The sequence below is a fragment of the Leucoraja erinacea genome, chromosome 6, assembly GCF_028641065.1.
Source record: "Leucoraja erinacea ecotype New England chromosome 6, Leri_hhj_1, whole genome shotgun sequence".
NCBI lineage: Eukaryota > Metazoa > Chordata > Chondrichthyes > Rajiformes > Rajidae > Leucoraja > Leucoraja erinaceus.
This window is the reverse complement of record NC_073382.1, coordinates 582,862-605,569: the sequence shown is the minus strand read 5'-3', so window position 1 is coordinate 605,569 and position 22,708 is coordinate 582,862. Positions and strand designations below refer to the sequence as shown.

Below are 22,708 nucleotides of genomic sequence, written 5' to 3'. Positions count from 1 at the left end.
CCGTACCTGCCTTCTCTCCATACCCTCTGATCCCCTTGGCCACAAGGGCCACATCTAACTCCCTCTTAAATATAGCCAATGAACTGGCCTCAACTACCCTCTGTGGCAGAGAATTCCAGAGATTCACCACTCTCTGTGTGAAAAAAGTTCTTCTCATCTCGGTTTTAAAGGATTTCCCCTTTATCCTTAAGCTGTGACCCCTTGTCCTGGACTTCCCTAACACCGGGAACAATCTTCCTGCATCCAGCCTGTCCAACCCCTTAAGAACTCAGTGGGACAGGCAGCATCTCTGGAGAGAAGAAATAGGTGACGTTTCGGGTCGAGACCCATCTTCTTCAGACTGAGATCCTTCTTCAGAACCGCAGTGAGAAGAAGGGTCTCGACCCGAAACGTCACCCATTCCTTCTCTCCAGAGATGCTGCCTGTCCCACTGAGTTACTCCAGCATTGTGTGTCTGTCTTCTGTGGAGACAAGGAACAGCAGATGCCGGTTGATGGACGGAAGGACACAAAGTGCTGGAGTAGGGTCTGAAGAAGGGTCTCGACCCAAAACGCCACCAATTCATTCCCTCCAGAGATGCTGCCAGTCCCGCTGAGTTACTCCAGTTTTTTGTGTCTAAGCTGGAGTAACTCGGCAGATCAGGCAGCATTGTCGTGGTTAAGAGACTCATGGTTGGAGAAGATGACACAGACCAGGCCCGTACGAAGCTTTCCAGGTGGCATGACAGGATTACAAAAAAATGTGATGTGAAATAGTGTGCGCACTGCGCACATCATGAGCGCGAAGCATGAAGCCCCTCAGTGCCGGGGTCCAGGGCCCGCTTAAGGACCCTGGAAGCTCTGGGGTTTCAAATGCTCTCTGAAGCATTCTGAGCCTTATTTTGGAGCATTTCTGCACCAAATTTCTGACCTATAATTCAGAAATTAACAGGAATCTGAGGTAGCTTTTTCACACAAGGGTGCTGGGTGTATGTAACGAGCTGCTAGCGGAGGTAGTTAAGGCTGGGACTATCCTAATGTTTAAGAGACATTTGGACACGTACATGGATAGGACAGATTTAGATGGATATGGGCCAAATGCATGTGAGTGGGACTAGTTTAAATAACCATATAACAATTACAGTACGGAAACAGGCCATCTCGGACCTGCAAGTCCGTGCCGAACAACTTTTTTCCCTTAGTCCCACCTGCCTGCACTAATATCATAACCCTCCATTCCCTTCTCGTCCATATGCCTATCCAATTTATTTTTAAATTATACCAACGAACCTGCCTCCACCACTTCCACTGGAAGCTCATTCCACACCGCTACCACTCTCTGAGTAAAGAAGTCCCCCCTCATGTTACCCCTAAACTTCTGTCCCTTAATTCTGAAGTCATGTCCTCTTGTTTGAATCTTCCCTATTCTCAAAGGGAAAAGCTGATCCACATCAACTTTGTCTATCCCTCTCATCATTTTAAAGACCTCTATCAAGTCCCCCCTTAACCTTCTGCGCTCCAGAGAATAAAGACCTAACTTATTCAACCTTTCTCTGTAACTTAGTTGTTTAAACCCAGGCAACATTCTAGTAAATCTCCTCCGTACTCTCTCTATTTTGTTGACATCCTTCCTATAATTGGGCGACCAAAATTGTACACCATACTCCAGATTTGGTCTCACCAATGCCTTGTACAATTTTAACATTACATCTCAGCTTCTATACTCAATGCTCTGATTTATAAAGGCTAGCATACCAAAAGCTTTCTTTACCACCCTATCTATATGAGATTCTACCTTCAAGGAACTATGCACGGTTATTCCCAGATCCCTCTGTTCGACTGTATTCTTCAATTCCCTACCATTTACCATGTACGTCCTATTTTGATTTGTCCTGCCAAGGTGTAGCACCTCACATTTATCACCATTAAACTCCATCTGCCATCTTTCAGCCCATTCTTCCAAATGGCCTAAATCACTCTGTAGACTTTGGAAATCCTCTTCATTATCCACAATACCCCCTATCTTGGTATCATCTGCATACTTACTAATCCAATTTACCACACCTTCATCCAGATCATTGATGTACATGACAAACAACAAAGGACCCAACAGATCTCTGAGGCACCCCACTAGTCACCTGCCTCAAACCAGACAAACAATCATCCACCATTACCCTTTGGCTTCTCCCATTCAGCCATTGTTGAATCCGTCTTGCTATTCCTGCATTTATGCCCAACAGTTGAACCTTCTTAACCAACCTTCCATGAGGAACCTTGTCAAAGGCCTTACTAAAGTCCATATAGACAACATCCACTGCTTTACCCTCATCAATTTCCCTAGTAACCTCTTCAAAAAAATTCAAGAAGATTAGTCAAACATGACCTTCCAGGCACAAATCCATGTTGACTGTTCCTAATCAGACCCTGTTTATCCAGATGCTTATATATATTATCTCTAAGTATATTTTCCATTAATTTTCCCACCACTGAAGTCAAACTAACAGGCCTATAATTGCTAGGTTTACTCTTAGAACCCTTTTTAAAGGGGACATGTTGTTCGGTGTTGGTAAGTTGGGCTGAAGGGCCTGTTTCCACACTGCATCATTCTATGACTCAAAAGTTAAGAAGAAAAATGAATGTAGATAAGTAGAGCAGATTTGAAAGAGGAGTGAAATGTAAAGGCAGAGAGAGGTCTATGGGTGGAAAGCAACATAGGAAAGGAGGGGGGATAGTGGGCTTGGGCAGATGGGTGAAGGGAAAATAGACACAAAGTGCTGGAGTAACTCAGTGGGCCAGGCAGCATTTGCGGAGAATATGAATAGGCGACGTTTCACAGACCTCCCAACCTTCATACTCAGCCTGACCCGCTGAGTCACTCCAGCATTCTGTGAAACGTCACAGAACAGGGCAAGCTTAGCAGTTTTCTGATGATACAGATGTGAGTGGTTTTGCATATAGTCAAGATGGTTGTGAAAGATTGCAGCAGGATCTGGATCAATTAACCAGGTGAGCAGAGGAATGGTTAATAGTTGCATGGTTCCTTGAAGGTCGTGTCGCAGGTATATCAGGTGGTCAAAACGTATTTTGGCACTTTGTCCTTCATCAGTCAGAGTGTTGAGTATAGAAGTTGTGAGGTCATGTTGCAATTGTATAAGACTTTGGTGAGACCGCATTTAGAATATTGTGTTCAGTTCTGGGCACCATGTTATAGGAAAGTTGTCAAATTGAAAAGAGTACAGAGATCCCCATCCTGGATCAGTCCAATCAGGGTTGTGTCATCCGCAAACTTGAGAAGCTTGACAGAGGTGTTTGTGGAGGTGCAGTCATTGGTGTGGCAAGAGTAGAGGAGAGGGGAGAGTACGCATCTTGCGGTGCTCCTATGCTTACCGTTTGCGGGTCCGAGAAAAGCTTTACCGTCTCACATGCTGCTTCCTGTCTGTCAGGGAGCTGGTGATCCACCGACAGAGGGCTTCAGGCACAGTCAACTCAGAAAGTTTGGAGCGTAGTAGCTCTGGTACAATGGTGTTGAATGCAGAGCTAAAATCAACAAACAAAATCCTTGCATAGGTCCCCTGGCGGTCTAGGTGCTGGAGGATGAAGTGTAGGCCCAGGTTGACTGTGTCATCCACAGATCTATTGGCCCAATATGCAAAATGCAGAGGGTCCAGCAGAGGGATTGTGATATTTTTCAGCTTGGCCAGCGCAAGCCTTTCAACGGTCTCCATGACTACAGAGGTTAGTGTGACAAGCCTGTAGTCACTAAGACCAGTAATCCTTACCTGTTTGGATACAGGGACAATAGTGGTGAATTTGAAGCAGGCAGGGACAGTGCGTCTTTTCAGGTACTGGTTAAAAATGCGTAATTAGGTGTGAAGTGTTGGTGGGGGTGGGAAGTGTTCCACTCTTTTCATTACTGGAGTCTTGCCTTAAGTAGGTGTGAAGTGGTGAATGGGAAGGAGAGGGTGCAGGGTCCATTCTTTGCAGACTGGGCTCTGGCTGTGTTTGTTGGGGAGGGGGTACCAGGGTTACGTTTCTGATTTTCAAACCTGCAGTAAAACTCAATCAGGTAGTTCGTCAGCTGACGATTGTCCAAAGAGCGGGGTCTTTCTTCTTATAGCTGGTGATTTATTGCATGCCCTTCCAAACTGAAGAAGAGTCACTAGCTGAGAACTTGCTCCTCAACTTCTCAGAGTACCTTTCCTGCAGCTCCGATTCCTCTTCTCAGCTCTTTATCGATTAGGCTATCTTTTAACTCTTTAATGATAAGGCTTTCGGCTTGGTGCATATTTGCACCCCTGTCACATCTGTATATAATGATCCCATTAAAAATGTATATTTATGTCACAAACAATGGAATTTATATTTTTCAGTATTATTATCAAGGAAAAGCAGTTCCAATTATTTGATATTATTTGATATTGTTTAAAATTATTCATATGGAGGAGAAAATATAATAGCTCTAAAACCTACCTTATAACCAAATAACAATTACAGCATGGAAACAGGCCATCTCGACCCTTCCAGTCCGTGCCGAACACGTATTCTCCCCTAGTCCCATATACCTGCGCTCAGACCATAACCCTCCATTCCTTTCCCGTCCATATAACTATCCAATTTATTTTTAAATGATAAAAACGAACCTGCCTCCACCACCTTCACTGGAAGCTCATTCCACACCGCTACCACTCTCTGAGTAAAGAAGTTCCCCCTCATGTTACCCCTAAACTTCTGTCCCTTAATTCTCAAGTCATGTCCCCTTGTTTGAATCTTCCCTACTCTCAGTGGGAAAAGCTTATCCACGTCAACTCTGTCTATCCCTCTCATCATTTTAATGACCTCTATCGAGTCCCCCCTTAACCTTCTGCGCTCCAAAGAATAAAGCCCTAACTTGTTCAACCTTTCTCTGTAACTTAGTTGCTGAAACCCAGGCAACATTCTAGTAAATGTCCTCTGTACTCTCTCTATTTTGTTGACATCCTTCCTATAATTAGGCGACCAAAATTGCACACTATACTCCAGAATTGGCCTCACCAATGCCTTGTACAATTTTAACATTACATCCCAACTTCTATACTAATTGCTCTGATTTATAAAGGCCAGCACACCAAAAGCTTTCTTTACCACCCTATCTACATGAGATTCCACTTTCAGGGAACTGTGCACAGTTATTCCCAGATCCCTCTGTTCACCTGCATTCTTCAATTCCCTACCATTTACCATGTACGTCCTATTTTGATTTGTCCTGCCAAGATGTAGCACCTCACACTTATCAGCATCAAAACTCAATCTGCCATCTTTCAGCCCACTCTTCCAACTGGCATAAATCTCTCTGTAGACTTTAAAAATCGACTTCATTATCCACAACCCCACCTATCTTAGTATCATCTGCATACTTACTAATCCAATTTACCACACCATCATCCAGATCATTGATGTACATGACAAACAACAGTGGACCCAACTCAGATCCCTGTGGCACCCCACTAGTCACTGGCCTCCAACCTGACAAACAACCATCCACCATTACTCTCTGGCATCTCCCGTTCAGCCACTGTTGAATCCATCTTGCTACTCCACCATTAATACCCAACCATTTAACCTTCTTAACCAACCTTCCATGAGGAACCTTGTCAAAGACCTTACTGAAGTCCATATAGACAACATCCACTGCTTTACCCTCATCAATTTCCCGAGTAACCTCTTCAAAAAATTCAAGAAGATTAGTCAAACATGACCTTCCAGGCACAAATCCATGTTGACTGTTCCTAATCAGACCCTGTTTATCCAGATGTTTATATATATTATCTCTAAGTATCCTTTCCATTAATTTGCACACCTTAATTTTGCAATCTCACTAGAGATAATCCCCCTTTCCCACTCCGCTCCCCCATCTCAGCGGGGGTAGCTTGGGCCCAGCGGGGGTGGTGTGGGCCCAGCGGGGGTGGGCCCAGCGGGGGAGGTGTGGGCCCAGCGAGGGTGGTGTGGGCCCAGCGGGGGTGGTGTGGGCCCAGCGGGGGTGGCTTGGGCCCAGTGGGAGTGGCTTGGGCCCAGTGGGGGTGGCGTGGGCCCAATGGAGGTGGTGTGGGCCAACGGGGGTCAGCGGGGTGGCGTGGGCTCAACGGGGGTGGTGTGGGCCCAGCGAGGGTGGTGTGGGCCCAGCGGGGGGGTGGTGTGGGCCCAGCGGGGGTGGCGTGGGCCCACTGGGGATGGCGTGGGGGGAAGATGGCTTGGGCCCCGGCGGTGGGGGGAGGCGGGGGGAGGCGCAGCGGCGTCTGGTGTTGGGGTTACAGCCGCTGGGTTCAGATTCAGCCACTCCTGCCCGGCGACGGGAGGACGGTCTCCTGGTCGCTAGGCAAGCCGTTGGTGAGGCTCCGACGCCGCGGATGGAGATGCTGGACCAGGCGGGCAGACACCGCACCCCCCCCAGGGCTCGGAGAAATGTGCACTCCCTTATCCCGCGGGCCAGATTTATTTTCCGATTAAAAAAAAAAAAATTTTCTTTGTTTTTCCATCGGGATTTTGAATGAATGAATCTCTTTATTGTCATTGCACATGGTACAACGAAATTTAAAAGTCAATCCCACGGTGCGATTCACAAGAGCAGTTTAAATATATAAGATAAGGTAAAAATACATACATATAATAATTTTTTTTTAAAATTACAGATAAATTACAATAGCAGCTGAGGTAGAGCCATTCAGTTGAATGTGAGTGTTATTTCTTATTCTGCATTGTTAAGTTCACGTATGGCTATGGGGTAGAAGCTGCCTGAGTCTGTTTGTGCGAGTTTTGAAAGACCTGTACCGTCTGCCAGAGGGCAGCAGGTGGAACAGTTTGTGTCCAGGGTGGGAAGTGTCCTTTAGGATGTTGGCTGCCCTGCCAAGGCAGCGAGAGCTAAAGATGTCCTTCAGGGAGGGCAGTGGGCAGCCAGTGATTTTTTGTGCGGTGTTGATTTTGATTTTGTCTTACTCTGGGGGAAAAAAGGGGGGTGCGGTCGCACCCAACACACCCCCACTTCAGACGGCCATGCAGATACAGAGAATTCTTCAAGATGACGAAAACCTTTATTTGCAAACATTGGCAGGAACATTCAGAGATGACATCCGCCTGTCCGTTCTCTAGTTGCTCTCCGATCACAGAAAAGGGCTGCTTTTTATTAGCCATATCTCTTCTACCTTATCTTGCATGCTGCAGTCTTCTCGCATCAGTCTATCGTCGATTCTAATATTCTCTGTCTCGCCACCATTAATTTCCAACCTTAGTCAGTCTTATTAAACTTTACATTTCCCCTCATATCTCTTCCTCTTTCGCCTCCCTTAAATTCCAACTGTTACTCTAATCTCCCGGCTGTGTCTATTTTGCCACCCTTATTTCCTAGCTACAGCTAAAGGTTACACAACATATTATAATGTTATATACTAGTTTATAAGTTGAGTACAAAGATACAAATGTATTTATTAAGAATACATAAATGCAAAAGTAGAAATAAGTAACTTGTTTAGTGTCTTGTTTACTGGATAAATTATTTAATTAAGTGCTGCTAAATGACTAACAATCAGGTGAGGTTAAGTAATATAAGCTGATGTCTAATTATGTAAAATAGATGACATCTGCTGCTATGTATTCTTCTATATAACTTCCATAGCATCTCTGGACAACATGGATAAGTGACTTTTCGGGTCGAGACTGTTCAGCAATTTTTGCCCCTTTTTGCTGTATAGAAAATCGACCAATTAAAATAATACTGTCGATAGGGAAAAGAGAAAGTGGAATAGTGGATACAAAGTGCTGGAGTAACTCAGCGGGTGAGGCAGCATCTCTGGAGAGAAGGAATGGGCGACGTTTCGGGTCAAGACCCTTCGTCAGACTGATCAGAGATGGAATCGGGTTAGGGGTTAGAGCGTTCTCCCATACATTGAAAAAATACTTTTAAAAGTAGCTATAAGTTTATTTTTGTTACTGTAAACTTAGAATATTAATGACTGTATTTCTACATTGTGTAATAGCGTAAAGTTGTACTGTCATTGTTCTTTGCAACAGCCACCTGATCTAAAAGTAGGACGTATTTTGATTGGGCAACTTACAGCTCAGCAATATGAATATTGACTTCTCTAACTTCAATTAACACTTGATCTTGATCCGAAATGTCGCCCATTCCTTCTCTCCAGAGATGCTGCCTCACCCGTTGTGTTACTCCAGCATTTTGTGTCCATCACCCTCTCTTTTCCCCATTCTCTCAGTCAGAAGAAGGGCCTCGACTCGAAACTTCACCCGTTGATTCTATCCAGAGACCCTGCCTGTCCTGCCGAGTAACTCCAGCATTTTGTGTCTGTCTGAAAGTAGGACATGTGTTCACACCTGTCGGATTACTGCAGGGTGGTAGCAAGGAAACAGTATTTCCCCCCACGTTGTTTTTTCCAAGGCAGCTTTATTTCTTCTTGTCAATTTCCAAAATAAATTTAAGGCAGTGATGGATAATTTCGTGATAAGTACAGGTGTCAGAGGTCATGGGGAAAAGGCAAGAAAATAGGGTTAGGAGTGAGAGATAGATCAGCCATGATTGAATGGCAGAGTAGACTTGAAAGGTCAAATTACCTAATCCTACTCCTATCACTTATGATCTCATGATAAGTTTTATGTAGTTCTCTAGTTCCATATCAAGACCGCGTTATAATCAGTTTGGTCTACAGAATACAATCACTGTTCCCAGTTTCATCGATCATCGTTACATCCAATTCATGTCATGGAAATATCTGTTGTGACAGTACTACCTCTGCTGTTCCTTTCGCTATTTTTTGCATTACTAGGTGCTGAAGGAGATGAGTATTTATTTTATATAATTAAAAAAATATATATATATATATATCAAGATTAAAGAGAGTTTATTGTCATGTGTCCCTGATAGGACAATGATATTCTTGCTTTGCTTCAGCACAACAGAACATAGTAGGCATTGACTACAGAACAGATCAGTGTGTCCATATACCATAATATAAATATATACACACATGAATAAATAAACTGATAAAGTGCAAATAACAGATAATGGGTTATTAATGTTCAGAGTTTTGTCCGAGCCAAGTTTAATAGCCTGATGGCTGTGGGGAAGTAGCTATTCCTGAACCTGGTTGTTGCAGTCTTCAGGCTCCTGTACCGTCTACCTGAAGGTAGCGGGGAGATGAGTGTGTGGCCAGGATGGTGCGGGTCTTTGATGATACTGCCAGCCTTTTTGAGGCAGCGACTGCGGTAGATCCCCTCTATGGAAGGAAGGTCAGAGCCGATGATGGACTGGACAGTGTTTACTACTTTTTGTAGTCTTTTCCTCTCCAGGGCTCTCAAGTTGCCGAATATTGTGAATATTTTCAGCAGATCAGCCGAAAATTCTTGAAGGAAGACACACCAGAGGTGCAAAGGTAGAGTTAATGCCTTACCGCGCCAGAGAACCGGGTTTGATCTTGACTATGGGTGCTGTCTGTACGGAGTTTGTACATTCTCCATGCAACCATGTGGGTTGTCTCCAGGTGCATTTGACTTGTAGTCTATGATACGACTTTTAGCTGAACAAACGTAGAATAAATTATTCAGCAGGCTTATGAAGTTTTCTGTAAATACCTTTTTCTGAAAGCTACAGAGCGAATTCAGTATAAGCTGCATCGGAAAATCGCAATGTTAATCTGGAAAATATTTACATGTGCAACATGACACAAGGATGTTAGGAGATATTGCCATGTTATTTCCTCGATTTGAATCATGTATTGACTTTAAGCTGACTGGTTAGCACACAACAAAAGCTTTTCACATAGAACTAGTGTGAAGTGGGTAGGGTGGTGAATCTGTGGAAATAATTGCTACAGACAGCTGTGGAGGCCGTCAATGGATATTTTTAAGGCAGAGATAGATAGATTCTTGATTAGTGCGGGTGTCAGGGGTTATGAGGAGAATGGGGTTAGGAGGGAGAGATGGATCAGCCATTATTGAATGGTAGAGTTGACTTGATGGGCTGAATGGCCCAATTCTGCTCCAGCCACTTATGAACGTAAATTCTAACTCAAATTCAAACCCTCAGGGTTACTTAATCACTACTGCAGTTGGAAGCTTGAACAGTTTAGCTTCAAGACTAAGTTAAGCAGATTTAACTAATATGCTTGAAACAACTAAATAATGAACTAGAACTATACCTATGGAATCTGTTAATTCAGAGATATCGCGTGTTAAAACATGAATAGTTTTGCTGCAAAAATGAATACATCTTCTTGGATAGGGAGGTAGTTCGGGGAAGCTCAATCTATGTAGCATGGACAGGACAGTTTTGGTGGGATATGGGCCAAACTCAGGCAGGTGGGACTAGTGTGGATGGGGAATGTTGGCCAGTGTGAGCAAGTCGGGCCAAGGGGTCTGTTTCCACTCTGTATCACTCTATGACTCTATTTTGTGCAGTTTTGGTCTCCTAATTTGAGGAAGGACATTTTGCTATTGAGGGAGTGCAGCGTGGGTTCACCGGGTTAATTCCTAGGATGGCGGGACTGACATATGAAGAAAGAATAAATCGACTGAATAAATCGAATAAATTCACTGGAAATTCGAAGGATGAGAGGGTTCTTATAGAAACATATAAAATTCTTAAGGGATTGGACAGGCTCGATGCAGGAAAATTGTTCCCCGTGTTGGGGGAGTCCAAAACCAGGGTCACAGTTTAAGAATAAGGGGTAGGCCATTTAGGACGGAGATGAGGAAAAACGTTTTCAGCCAGGGAGTTGTGATTCTGTGAAATTCTCTGCCAAAGAAGGCAGTGGAGGCCAATTCACAGGATGTTAGAAAATTAGATTTACCTCTTTGGGCTAACGGAATCAAGGGATATGGGGAGAAGGCAGGAACAGGGTACTGATTCTGGATGATCAGCCAGGGGGCGCCATCTTGGGGCACGGCTGCCTAGCCAGCAGCTGTCCGACTTTTTCACTCTTTTTCTTAATTTTTAGTGAGTTTTGTGTTTTGTTTTTAGGAGGACTAGACTTTTTTATGTGGGGGGAGGGGGGGGAAACTACTTTCTAGGTCCCTACCTGGTCGGAGAGGCAGCTTATCTCCGGGCTGCACCGTCGACCCGTCCTCGCGGCCTACCAGCGGGCTTGGAGCGGCGTTTCCTGTGGGACCGCCCAGCACCTTCGGCTTCGGTGGCGGCACAGCGCTGGAGCGCTATCGCGGAGCGGAGCGGGCGATGCCTTGCCTGGGTCGCCACGCTGGAGCTCTGGTGAGCTGAGACCGCCGAGAATAACATCGCGGAGCTGCTGGTCTGTGGAGCGGGCAGCTGCGGGTGGCGGCGCTGTCTTTAACATCGGGAGCCTGGGATCTCTCGATGAGATCGCCAGTGGTGGAGCTCCAACCGTCGCGGCCTTGTCAGCTTCGGAAGCCGCGGTCTCCGGTAAGGAAGCGGCCGTTCCAGGTGTCCCTAGCCGCTGAGAGGATTCTCCCGACGCAGGAGCAACAGCAACCGGCGAGAACGGCCAGGAACATCAGGCCTCCGTAGAGGCAACTGTGGAGGCCTCAATAGGCCCGACTATGGGTGAACTGGGGATGGGGACTGGACATTGTGCCTTCCCTCATAATGGAAACCATTGTGGGGGAATGTTTTTATGTTAAAGATTCTTATTGTTCCGTTTCCAAGATGGCTGCCGGAAGGGAGAGTGAACGCTGGCGTGATGAGCTGCCGCTGCTCTCTCTTTGAATTGTGTCTTTGAATTGTGTATTGTTGATGTCTTTACTATTTTTTTTTGTTATTATTTTTTTGTATTGTTTCATTCCGCTTACGTTTTGTAATCTGTTTACTAAATTTTGTAAGGTGTCCTTGAGAGTCCTTGAAAGGCACCCATAAGTATAATGTATATTTATTATTATTAAGATCATATTGAATGGCAGTGCTAGCTTGAAGGGCCAAATGGCCTACTCCTGCAACTATTTTCCATGTTTCTATGATTCTATGACTGATTTGACAAGTTTGCTTCACACTCAGACTTTATTTGGCTCTTTGATTCAGAAGTCGACCAAACTGTTCATTTATGGTGCTATTGTTAATAGTTTTGGATGCTATTTTCCTGAGGAATGGTTGATGGAATTTAATGCGGAGAAATGTGAGATGTTACATTTTGGGCAGTCTAACATGGGCAGGAGCTACACAGCGAATGGTCGGGCTCTGAGGAGTGTTGCAGAGCAGAGGGATCGAGGAGAGTGGGTAGATTGTTCCTTGAAAGGGGCATCGCGGGTCGATAAGGTGGTCAAAATGGTTTTCAGCACATTGGCCTTCATCAGTCAGAGTATTGAGTATAGAAATTGGGAGATCATGTTGCAGTTGTATAAGACGTTGGTGAGGCCGCATTTTTAAGGTATTGTTGACAAGTTCATGTTATAGGAGCGGAATTAGGCCATTCAGCCCATCACGTCTACTCCGCCATTCAATCACTCCCCCTAACCCCATTCTCCTGGCTTCCCCCCCATAACCTCTGACACCTGTACTAATCACGGATCTATCTTTCTATCTCTGCCTTAAAAATATCCACTGGCTTTGCCTCCACAGCTTTCTGTGACAAATAATTCCACAGATTCACCACCCTCTGACTAAAGAAATCTCTCCTTATCTCCGTCCTAAAAGAACGTCCTTTAATTCTGAAGCTGTGACCTCTAGTCCTAGACACTCCCACTAGTGGAAACATGCTCTAAAAGAAGTTGAAGAGTCACACTTGACAGGTCAGCTTTGGCTGGCCTCCTGGTGCACAAGCACCAGCCTTAATAAATCTCCCGTTACTTCCAACACTAACTCTGCGTGACCTTTCCATTTTTGCTCCTACACTCTCCCATCCCCTTCCTCAGTTCAGTTCAGTTTAGTTTATTGTCACGTGCACCGAGCTACAGTGAAAAGCTTTATGTTGCATGCTAACCAGTCACAGAAAGACAATGCAAGATTACAATCGATCCATTTACAGTGTACAGATCTGAGGGATTAGGACTCTAACTCCCCTTTCCTTCCCATCCTTTATTCTCTGCTCCCCTGCCTCCCCCATCCCACACCTTCTCCATGGGGGTGGAAGATTGCAACCTTCAGTGGTCCGCCCTGTTTCGACAAATGCAATCAACCCGGCGTGCACAATCAAATACGATCAAATAGAACAAGTTGTCCTGCACCTTTAGGCTGTGCACGTCAAACACAAGAAGAACAACAACTTCTCCATCATTCCTCCCTCCCTTCTTTTCCCAACCCCCCCCCCCCCTCCATCCCTTTCCTTTCATGTCAGCATCAATCTCTTAGCACATTCTCCCACTCTTTGCCCCTCCCCCCTTCTCTCTGGTGTTTAGAGGTTTTAGATAGAAACATGGACATGAATGGAATGGCGGGATATTGATCACATGCAGACAGGGGCGATTAGTTGGACTAGGCATAAAGTTCGGTATGGACATTGTGGGCTGAAGGGCCTGTTCGTGTGCTGTACTGTTCTATATTCTATGTCCTCTCCACATCCGCCACCTCTGCCCCTTCCCACCTTTAATTTTAGTTTAGTTTAAGGATATCACGTGGAAACCGGTGATATCTTCGGCCCACCGAGTCTGTGCCAACCAGCAATCACCCTGTACACTAGCTCTGTCCTACAAACTAAAGACAATTTACAATTTTATTGAAGCCAATTAACCTACAAACCTGTACGTCTGTGGAGTGTGGGAGGATGCCGGAGCACCCGGAGGAAACCTACATGTTCGCAGGGAGAACGTAGAGACACCGTACAGACAGCACTCACCAACGATCTCCCTTATGCCCCTGTCCAACTTAGGAAACCTGAACGGAAACCTCTGAAGAATTTGCGCCCCACCCAAGGTTTCCGTGAGGTTCCCGGAAATTCTTTGTCAGTCTCCCTACCTGCTTCCACTATCTGCAACCTCCGGCAACCACCTGCAACCTCCGGGAACCGCACGGGTGGGGCATAAAGTCTCCAGAGGTTTCCTAAGTGGGACAGGGGCATTACACTAGTTCTATGTTATCCCAGTTTCACATCCTATGCACCAAGGGCAATTTACAGAAGGCAATTAGCCTATAAAAGTCTTTGTGGAGTGCGGGATAAAACCCATGCGATCATGGGGAGAATGTACAAACTCCATACAGACAGCACCCGTAGTCAGGATTGAACCCGGGTCTCTGGCGCTGTAAGCCAGCATCAGTACCGCTGCACCACCGTGCCGCTGATAATGTTTCTCTTCAATTTGAAACGCCCTCCTCCACCTCCAACGTTTCCCAGATCTGGCGAAATATCCTCAGCCTGAATCACAAATTGTTTCTCAATTGACAAACGCTGTTTTACTTCCTTCATTGAAGCCAATTTGTAAATAATGAGTCACACGACCACGGGGTGGGAGTAGGAGTTTACTGGATTACAGGCCTTTTAAAAAGAAAACAGGTTCCTTTTTCATATTTTGGGAACGCCATATCCTGCTTGGTAAAAATCTCCTGCAATTAACCGGGGTCCCACCCTTCATCCTAACCACAAATAAAATGAGATCAATGAGATTATTTTGTGTTGAATGAATGATGTCATCACACAATAAAAGAAAAGTACAAGCAAATGCTTTCAATTGTGGGAAAACTGAGAGTGTGGATATTGGCAGCACAGTGGCTCAGCGCTAGAGTTGCTACCTTACAGCGCTTTTAGCGCCAGGGACGAGGGTTTGATCCCAACTAGGGGTGTTGTCTGCACGGAGATTGTACGTTTTCCCCGTGGGTTTTCTCCAGGCGCTTCGGTTTCCTCCCACACTCCTAAGACGTACAGGTTTGTAGGTTAATTGGCTACTTGGTATAAGTGTCAATTGTCCCGTGTGTGTGTGTGTGTGTAGATGGTGTTTATGTGCGGGGATAGCTGCTCAGTGGGCCAAAAGGGCCTGGTTTTTCGTGGCTGTATCTCTAAACTAAACTAAACTAAAAAAAGTAAAGACATTTTCAACTTTTGTGTAAAGGCCTGAAGGAACCAAGTCGGTGGATATTTTTAAAGCGGAGATTGGCAGATTCGTGATTAGTAAGGGTGTCAGGGGTAAATGGGTTTGAGAGGGAAAGATAGATCAGCCATGCTTGAACAGAAGAGTAGACTTAATGAGCCGAATGGCATCATTTTCCTCCTGTGACATGAACTTACCATCCATCACCTGTTGACAAACAGAGGTTAATGTTTATTTATTATTTTATTTATTATTTATTTATGTTTTTTGGTTAATTCATACATATTACTTGTATGTGTATATCAGTTGTATGTATATATATATATGTCTGTATGCATCTCTAAAAATTGTCTGGGGTATTATTATGATTAATTCATTAATTATTAAATATGGAAGAAGGGGTGAGATTAAATAAGTTATTCTTCTACTCCTTTTCGAGCTTGTAAAGAAAAAATGTTGGACATTTAAATTTTGCTTGATGCTTTTCATTGCTTTGCAAATATTGCCTGGAATGTCCAATTGTTCGACTATTTCGATTTTGTCGTTGTTATTTATTCCTATTTATGTCTTTACTTGTTCGGAACAAATAAACAAATAATAAATAAATATCACTTCAATGTTATCCCACTTTCTCATCCACTCCCAACACACTAGGGGACAATATTACAGGGGGGCCACCAGTCAACAAACCGGCATGTCTTTGGAGTGTCAACAGAAGTCAATGGATATTTTTAAGTTGGAGATTCAGAAATTGTTGATTAGTACGGGTGTCAGGGGTTATGGGGAAGAGGCAGGAGAATTAAGTTGAGAGGGAAGGATTGTGGAGAGGGGGAAAGAAAGCTGGAAGAGAGGAGAGGCAGGACAAAGCATGGCAGGTAACAGATAATCGCCTATCGATGAGAAAGAAAAGAAACATGATGGATAGGAAAGATATTGTCAAGCTTGAAAGGGTTCAGAGAAGATTTACGAGGATGTTGCCGGGACTAGAGGGTCTGAGCTACAGGGAAAGGTTGAGTCGGCTGGGTCTCTATTCCATGGGGTGCAGGAGGTTGAGGTGTGATCTGATCGAGGTGTATAAAATCATGACAGGTATAGATCTGGTAGATGCACAGGATCTCTTGCCCAGAGTGGGGGAATCGAGGACCGGGGGACATAGGTTCAAGGTGAAGGGGAAAAGATTTAATAGGAATCTGAGGGGTAACTTGGTGGGTGTATGGAACAAGCTGCCAGAGGAGGTAGTTGAGGTTGGGACTATCCCAACGTTTAAGAAACAGTTAGACAGGTACACATATAGGACACATTTGGAGGGATATGGACCAGATGGGACTAGTGTAGCTGGGATATGTTGGCCAGTGTGGGTAAGTTGGGCCGAAGGGCCAGTTTCCACATTGAAATCCCACCATCGTACCTGACTCCACCACCATCCTTGGCAGCCCGTTCCACTATGTAAACAAAAATGCCCTGCACATCTCCTTTCAACATTGCCCCTCTAACTCACCTTAACGCTATGCCCTCCAGTCTTTGACCTTCTTCATTCAACCCTGGGAAAAATGTTCTGGGCATCTGTCCATTGTGTGTGTTGTGACTGTTTGTTGTGTATGTGTACGTGTGTGAGTACACACACTGAACTTTTTTTTTCTCATTTATTTAAATTGAATACAGTGTACAATGTCTATATATTCTGTCGTGCTGCTGCAAGTAAGAATTTCATTGTCCTATCTGGGACATATGACAATAAAACGCTCTTGACTCTTGAATTGAAAATCCTTGTAAACAGTTTTGTGGAAAGAAGAATCCAACTGTGTGTGTCTCTCTCCTCTCTACTTGTTAATACTTCAGCGAACTTCATCCAAAGTCCTGTGCTCATTGGAAAGTCCAGTGTGGGGCCATTACTACACACGCCCACTGGCAGAAAGTAACGTTTCACGAACTACAATCATTTTCGGTTGCATTCTCCATTTAAATAGAACTCCCTCTTCCTCCTCCATGAAGACCAACGGTTTGCCGATGATGAAACCAGAAGGGAATGTGTCAACGTCTCTTTTAAGGCTCTTGGAATTCTTTTGCAGTGGTCAACGAGCTGTCTTCAGCTTTATTCGTCAGCTGGATACTCTTGTTAATCCATTTCTGAATGAGAAAACAAATGGGGATTATTTTGCTGCAGACACAAGCATCAAGGAGCAGTTTGGTGATGGCGGATGTACAATCTGAGTCTCCCGGGAGCTCCATCAAAGGAAACCATGTTGTCCCCATCGAGATAGTGACAGGCCTGGAGAAAGTGGACGTGGAGAAGATGGGAAGTGGGAAAGTCTAGGACCACAGGCCATAGTCTCTGAGTAAAAAGACGTTACGTTAGGGAAGGAGATGAGGAGGAATTTCTTTTGTCGGAGGGTGATGAATCTGTGGAATTCATTGCTACAGAAGGCTGAGGAGACCAAGTCAATGGATGATTTTAAGGCAGAGATTCCTGATTAGTACGGGCGTCAGGGGTTTTGGGGTGAAGGCAGGAGAATGGGGTTGAGATGGAATTGGGGCTCAACACCCCCCTGTGTGCCTGGGTCCTGGACTTTCTCACCACCAGGCCCCAGGTAGTCAAGATGGAAGGGAATACATCAAAGTCCCTCACCCTGAGCACAGGATCGCCCCAGGGTTGCGTCCTCAGCCCCCTATTGTACTCCCTGTACACACATGACTGTGTGGCTAGGTTCAGCTCCAACTCAATAATTAAGTTTGCTGATGACACTGTGGTGGTGGGCCTGATCTCAGACAACGACGAGAAGGCCTACCGGGAGGAGGTGGCTGGTCTAGCACTCTGGTGCCAGGATAACAGCCTCCTCTTGAACATCAAAAAAACGAAGGAGCTGATCATGGACTTTAGGAGGGCACATCATCCGAGGACGTAAACTCCATTGAGGATAAATGGGGATCCTGTGGATAGGGTGAACTGTTTTAAATATCTGGGAGTCCACATCTCCGAGGATATGACATGGGCATCACACGCCTCAGCACTCATGAGTAATGCAAGGCAGCGCCTTTACCACCTCAGGCAATTGAGGAAATTCAGAGTGTCTCCGAGGATCCTCCAGTGCTTCTACTCAGCGGCGGTGGAAAGCACCTTGTCCGGAAATATTACCATCTGGTTTGGGAATTGCTCTGCCAAGGACAAGAAGGCTCTGCAGAGAGTAGTGCGTTCGGCCGAACGCACTATGGGAACTTCACTCGCCCCCCTGCAGGGATTATACATCAGGAGGTGCAATACAATCATGGGAGACCCCTTCCACCCCTGCAACGGACTGTTCCAGCTGCTACGGTCAGGCAAACGCCTCCGTTGCCATGCGGTGAGAATGGAGAGGTTGAGAAAGAGTTTCTTCCCAGAGGCCATTCGGACTGTAAACGCCTATCTCACCAGGGACTAACTCTACTGAACGTTTTTCCTTCCATTATTTATTATGTAAAAGAATATGTGTGTTATGATTGTGTTTATAATTTGTTTGGTTGTTTGGTTGTTTGTCTTTTGCACAAAAGTCCGCGAGCATTGCCACTTTCATTTCACTGCACATCTCGTATGTGTATGTGACAAATAAACTTGACTTGACTTGACTTGACTTGAAAGATAGATCGGCCACAATTGAATGGCGGTGTAGGCTTGATGGGCCGAATGACCTAATTCTGCTCCTATCACTTCTGTACATGAGTTTCTTGCATGGGGTACAGCGCACATGAACGCTGTGTGTTGTTGGAAGCTCGATATTGAGAGACTTCCCAAATATTCTATCAATTAACAGCTGAATATCAACTGTGGCTCCAGCCCCTAATTCATACATCCCTCTAATTCCCTGTTTCAGACATCTTCAGGCTTTAGAGATACAGCGTAGAAACAGGCTCTTCAGACCACCGAGTCTGCTCCGTCCAGCGATCACCCCGCACTATCCTACACACTAAGGACAAGTCACTTTTTTTACCAAAGCCAATTCATCTACAATTCTAAGATAGACACAAAATGCTGGAGTAACTTACAAACTTGCACGTCTTTGGAGTGTGGGTGGAACCGGAGCACCCGGAGAAAACTCAGGCAGTCACTGGGAGAACGTATAAACTCCACATAGACAGCACCCGCGGTCAGGATCAAACCCAGGTCTCTGGCGCTGTAAGGTAGCAACTCTACCGCTGCGCCACTGTGCTGCCTCCTGTTGTAGGAAGCTTGATATTGAGAGACTATCCATCTGCTCTATCAATTAATAGCTGAATATTGGGTGGACATGCTAGATGCAGGAAGATTGTTCCCGATGTTGGGGAAGTCCAGGACAAGGGGTCACAGCTTAAGGATAAGGGGGAAATCCTTTAAAACCGAGATGAGAAGAACTTTTTTCACACAGAGAGTGGTGAATCTCTGGAACTCTCTGCCACAGTTCATTGGCTATATTTAAGAGGGAGTTAGATGTGGCCCTTGTGGCTAAGGGGATCAGGGGGTATGCAGAGAAGGCAGGTACGGGATACTGAGTTGGATGATCAGCCATGATCATATTGAATGGCGGTGCATGCTCGAAGGGTCGAATGGCCTACTCCTGCACCTAATTTCTATGTTTCTATGTTTCTATGACAGTCCCGCCATCCCAGGGACAAATCTCGTGAACCAACGCTGCACTGCACATAGAGATAATAGGACCTGGATATGCAACATGGTCATCCATGGTTAATATGAGAGATGTAACAGGACTTAATGAGTAATTAGAACAGTTGAGAGAGAAGATGTGTGTAGTGGCAGTGCTGGGATTTAAAGATGCCAAGACACTTAGTAAGGTTGGGGAGAAAGCATCGCAATTATTTCCTAAGGGAGTTAAAATGCTTAAACCAAATGAGGGGACAATAAGTAGAATGATGGACAGAGGGAGTAATATTTCTCAGGAAGAGCAGAGTGAACAGTATATGGTGTTTATTCCAACAGGCAAATGTCTCAGGTACAGGGTGGCATTCCAATGTTAGCCATCCACCAAGTCCCCAATCGGATATCGAGTCAACAACGGAAACGGAGTCAGGACATGTAACCTGACTGTCACCTAAGATCGCTGACTATAGCGAGTCGAGTGGATCAGATATGCCAAGATGCTCAGTGAACATATATAATTGGAGTTGTTCTCTGTTCCACACCAGCTGAAGATTAAGACCATTTTACCCAATAACAGGTGCATAATATTGGACAGTATAAACATAGAGCTTGGAAAACAGTGCACAACACTCCTGACCACGCGGCAGTAATTGATGAGGAACCAAGGGGCATCAGATTGGACCCATGTCATCAAAGAAGAAATAATGAGTATGATGGAGTCTGGTTGTTAATTTACTCATTCCAATAACAGTAAGCTTGCGATTTACATAAGAACTAATGCTTCTTTTGCTAGTGTTGCTCTTTCAATGGGAAAATATTACGTCACTATGTCTTACAAGTGGTATGGAACGAATGGCCGGGAAGTGTATCCTACATGTTGTAATCCAGGGTCTTACGGGACAGATCACTATCGGGGACAAGGAATTGATGGTACCCGCCGGTGGGAGAATCGATAACATTAAGCTTGATTGTGGTACGGAATGACACGGACGAGACATTAAGAAGATTTGTTGCAACCTAACTGACTAACACCACACCGCCGCGTGGATTGGAAGGCACTGATGAAGGAGGGCGTGATGATTATTCGTGACTGGTCTGCGAGCGCTAAAGGGCCTGTCCCACTTGGGCGTCGTTCGCGTGTCATTTACGCGACATCATTTACGCGTCACAACGCACGACGCGCGCATCGTGACGCGCATGCCGCGCATTACGCCCGCATGGTGTGTGGTGGCGCGCGTGGTGCCCCAGGATTTTGGGATTCACAAAATCTTTGCGCACCACCTGCGTGATGCACAAAAGACACCCTAGTGGGACAGGCCCTTAAGACTATTCGGAAGCATGGCAGGGAAGCAGAGGACATTTCGAGAAAACGGACTTGCATTGTTCTTATTTTGGTTTAACAAGAAGCAATATGATGTGGAAAACCCTGATGTTAGTTCCCGTAGATGTATTAGAGGGTGTTGTTTAATATGGCTTCATTGGACGTGGCCAATTGCCAAGAGGCGAAATGTTGTAGGGAATTTTGAAAATTGTAAGGAAGATGAGTAGGTTATGGCAAGGTTAACCCGAGGGTTCACCTGCTGAGGTGCATGATGGGAAAAGGGCCAAGAATGTGGTCAGAATAGCAAAGCTGAAGCATTCCGCTGAAAAATGGCGTACCGTGGCCCTACCCCCAAACTCCGCTACATCGACGACTGCATTGGTGCCACCTCCTGCACCCACACACATCTCACTGACTTCATCCATTTCACCACTAACTTCCATCCGGCACTCAAATACACCTGGAACTTATCCGACATTTCCCTACCATTTCTTGACCTCACTATGTCCATCGCAGGGGATAGACTACTGACTGACATCTATTATAAACCCACTGACTCCCATGGCTATCTGGACCACACTTCTTCCCACCCTGCTTCCTGTAAGGACTCCATCCCCTACTCCCATTTCCTCCGTCTACGCCGCATCTGCACCCAGGATGAGGTGTTCCACACCAGGGTATTGGAGATGTCCTCATTCTTCAGGGAACGGGGGTTCCCCTCTTCTACTATAGATGAGACTCTCACCAGAGTCTCTTCTATACCCCATGACTCTGCTCCCACTCCCCCATCCCCCCACTCATAACAAGGACAGAGTCCCCCTTGTCCTCACCTTCCACCCTACCAGCCGTCACATACAACAAATAATCCTCCAACATTTTCGCCAATTCCGACGGGATCCCACCACTGGCCACATCTTCCCATCTTCGCCCCTGTCTGCTTTCCGCAGAGACCGTTCTCTCCGAAACTCCCTGGTCAATTCGTCCCTTCCCACCCAAACCACCCCCTCTCCTGGCACTTTCCCTGGCAAACGCAGGAAATTCTGCACTTGTCGCTTTACCTCCCCACTTGACTCCATTCAAGGACCCAAGCCGTCTTTCCAGGAGAGGTAGAGGTTCACCTGCACCTCCTCCAACCTCATCTATTGCATCCGCTGCTCTAGGTGTCAGCTGATCTACATAGGTGAGACCAGGCGGTGAGACCGCTTCGCCCAACACCTCCGCTCGGTTCGCAATAACCAACCTGATCTCCCGGTGGCTCAACACTTCAACTCCCCCTCCCATTCCGAATCCTGGGCCTCCTCCATGGCCAGAGGGAGGTCCACCGTAAATTGGAGGAGCAGCACCTCATATTTCGCTTGGGCAGTTTACACCCAGCGGTATGAAAATTAGCTTCTCTAATTTCAGGTAGTCCCAGCTTTCTCCTCCCCTTCCCAGCTCTCCCTCATCCCATTGTCTCTGCCTCTTCCTTTCTTCTTCCCGCGCCCCCACCCTCACATCAGTCTGAAGTAGGGTCTCGACCCGAAACGTCGCCTATTTTCTTCGCTCTATCGATGCTGCCTCACCCGCTGAGTTTCTCCAGCATTTTTGTCCACCTTCCTTATCTATAGGTCAGGTCGGGGGGAATTCCCTCTGCCACGGGTACCATGTAATCCCGTGCTACCTGCTCCATGGTCGGATAGTCAGAGACTAAACCGTCTCCCCCACCTGGTTTGCCAGGTGAGGAGGGGGCTATGGACCCCCAGCAGGACCAAATACAAGACCTGCCAAAGGGCCGGTGAGCTCCTAGCAAGCCAAGGCCTATCCACACTTCAGTAGAAGTTGCGATCACTGTCGTCCACA

General features: G+C 45.8%; 1 protein-coding gene across 1 annotated transcript in view; it reads right to left on the bottom strand.

Annotated features, from left to right (window-relative positions):
- Positions 1-15,380: 15,380 nt before the first annotated feature.
- The window catches only part of LOC129697818 (interleukin-13 receptor subunit alpha-2-like), a 67,262-nt gene continuing 59,934 nt past the window's right edge, over positions 15,381-22,708 (bottom strand). The window contains exon 10 of the mRNA XM_055636448.1: positions 15,381-17,069. Coding sequence (XP_055492423.1) covers positions 17,042-17,069 — 28 coding nt within the window. The 3' untranslated portion in view covers positions 15,381-17,041. The remainder of the gene's footprint in view (positions 17,070-22,708) is intronic.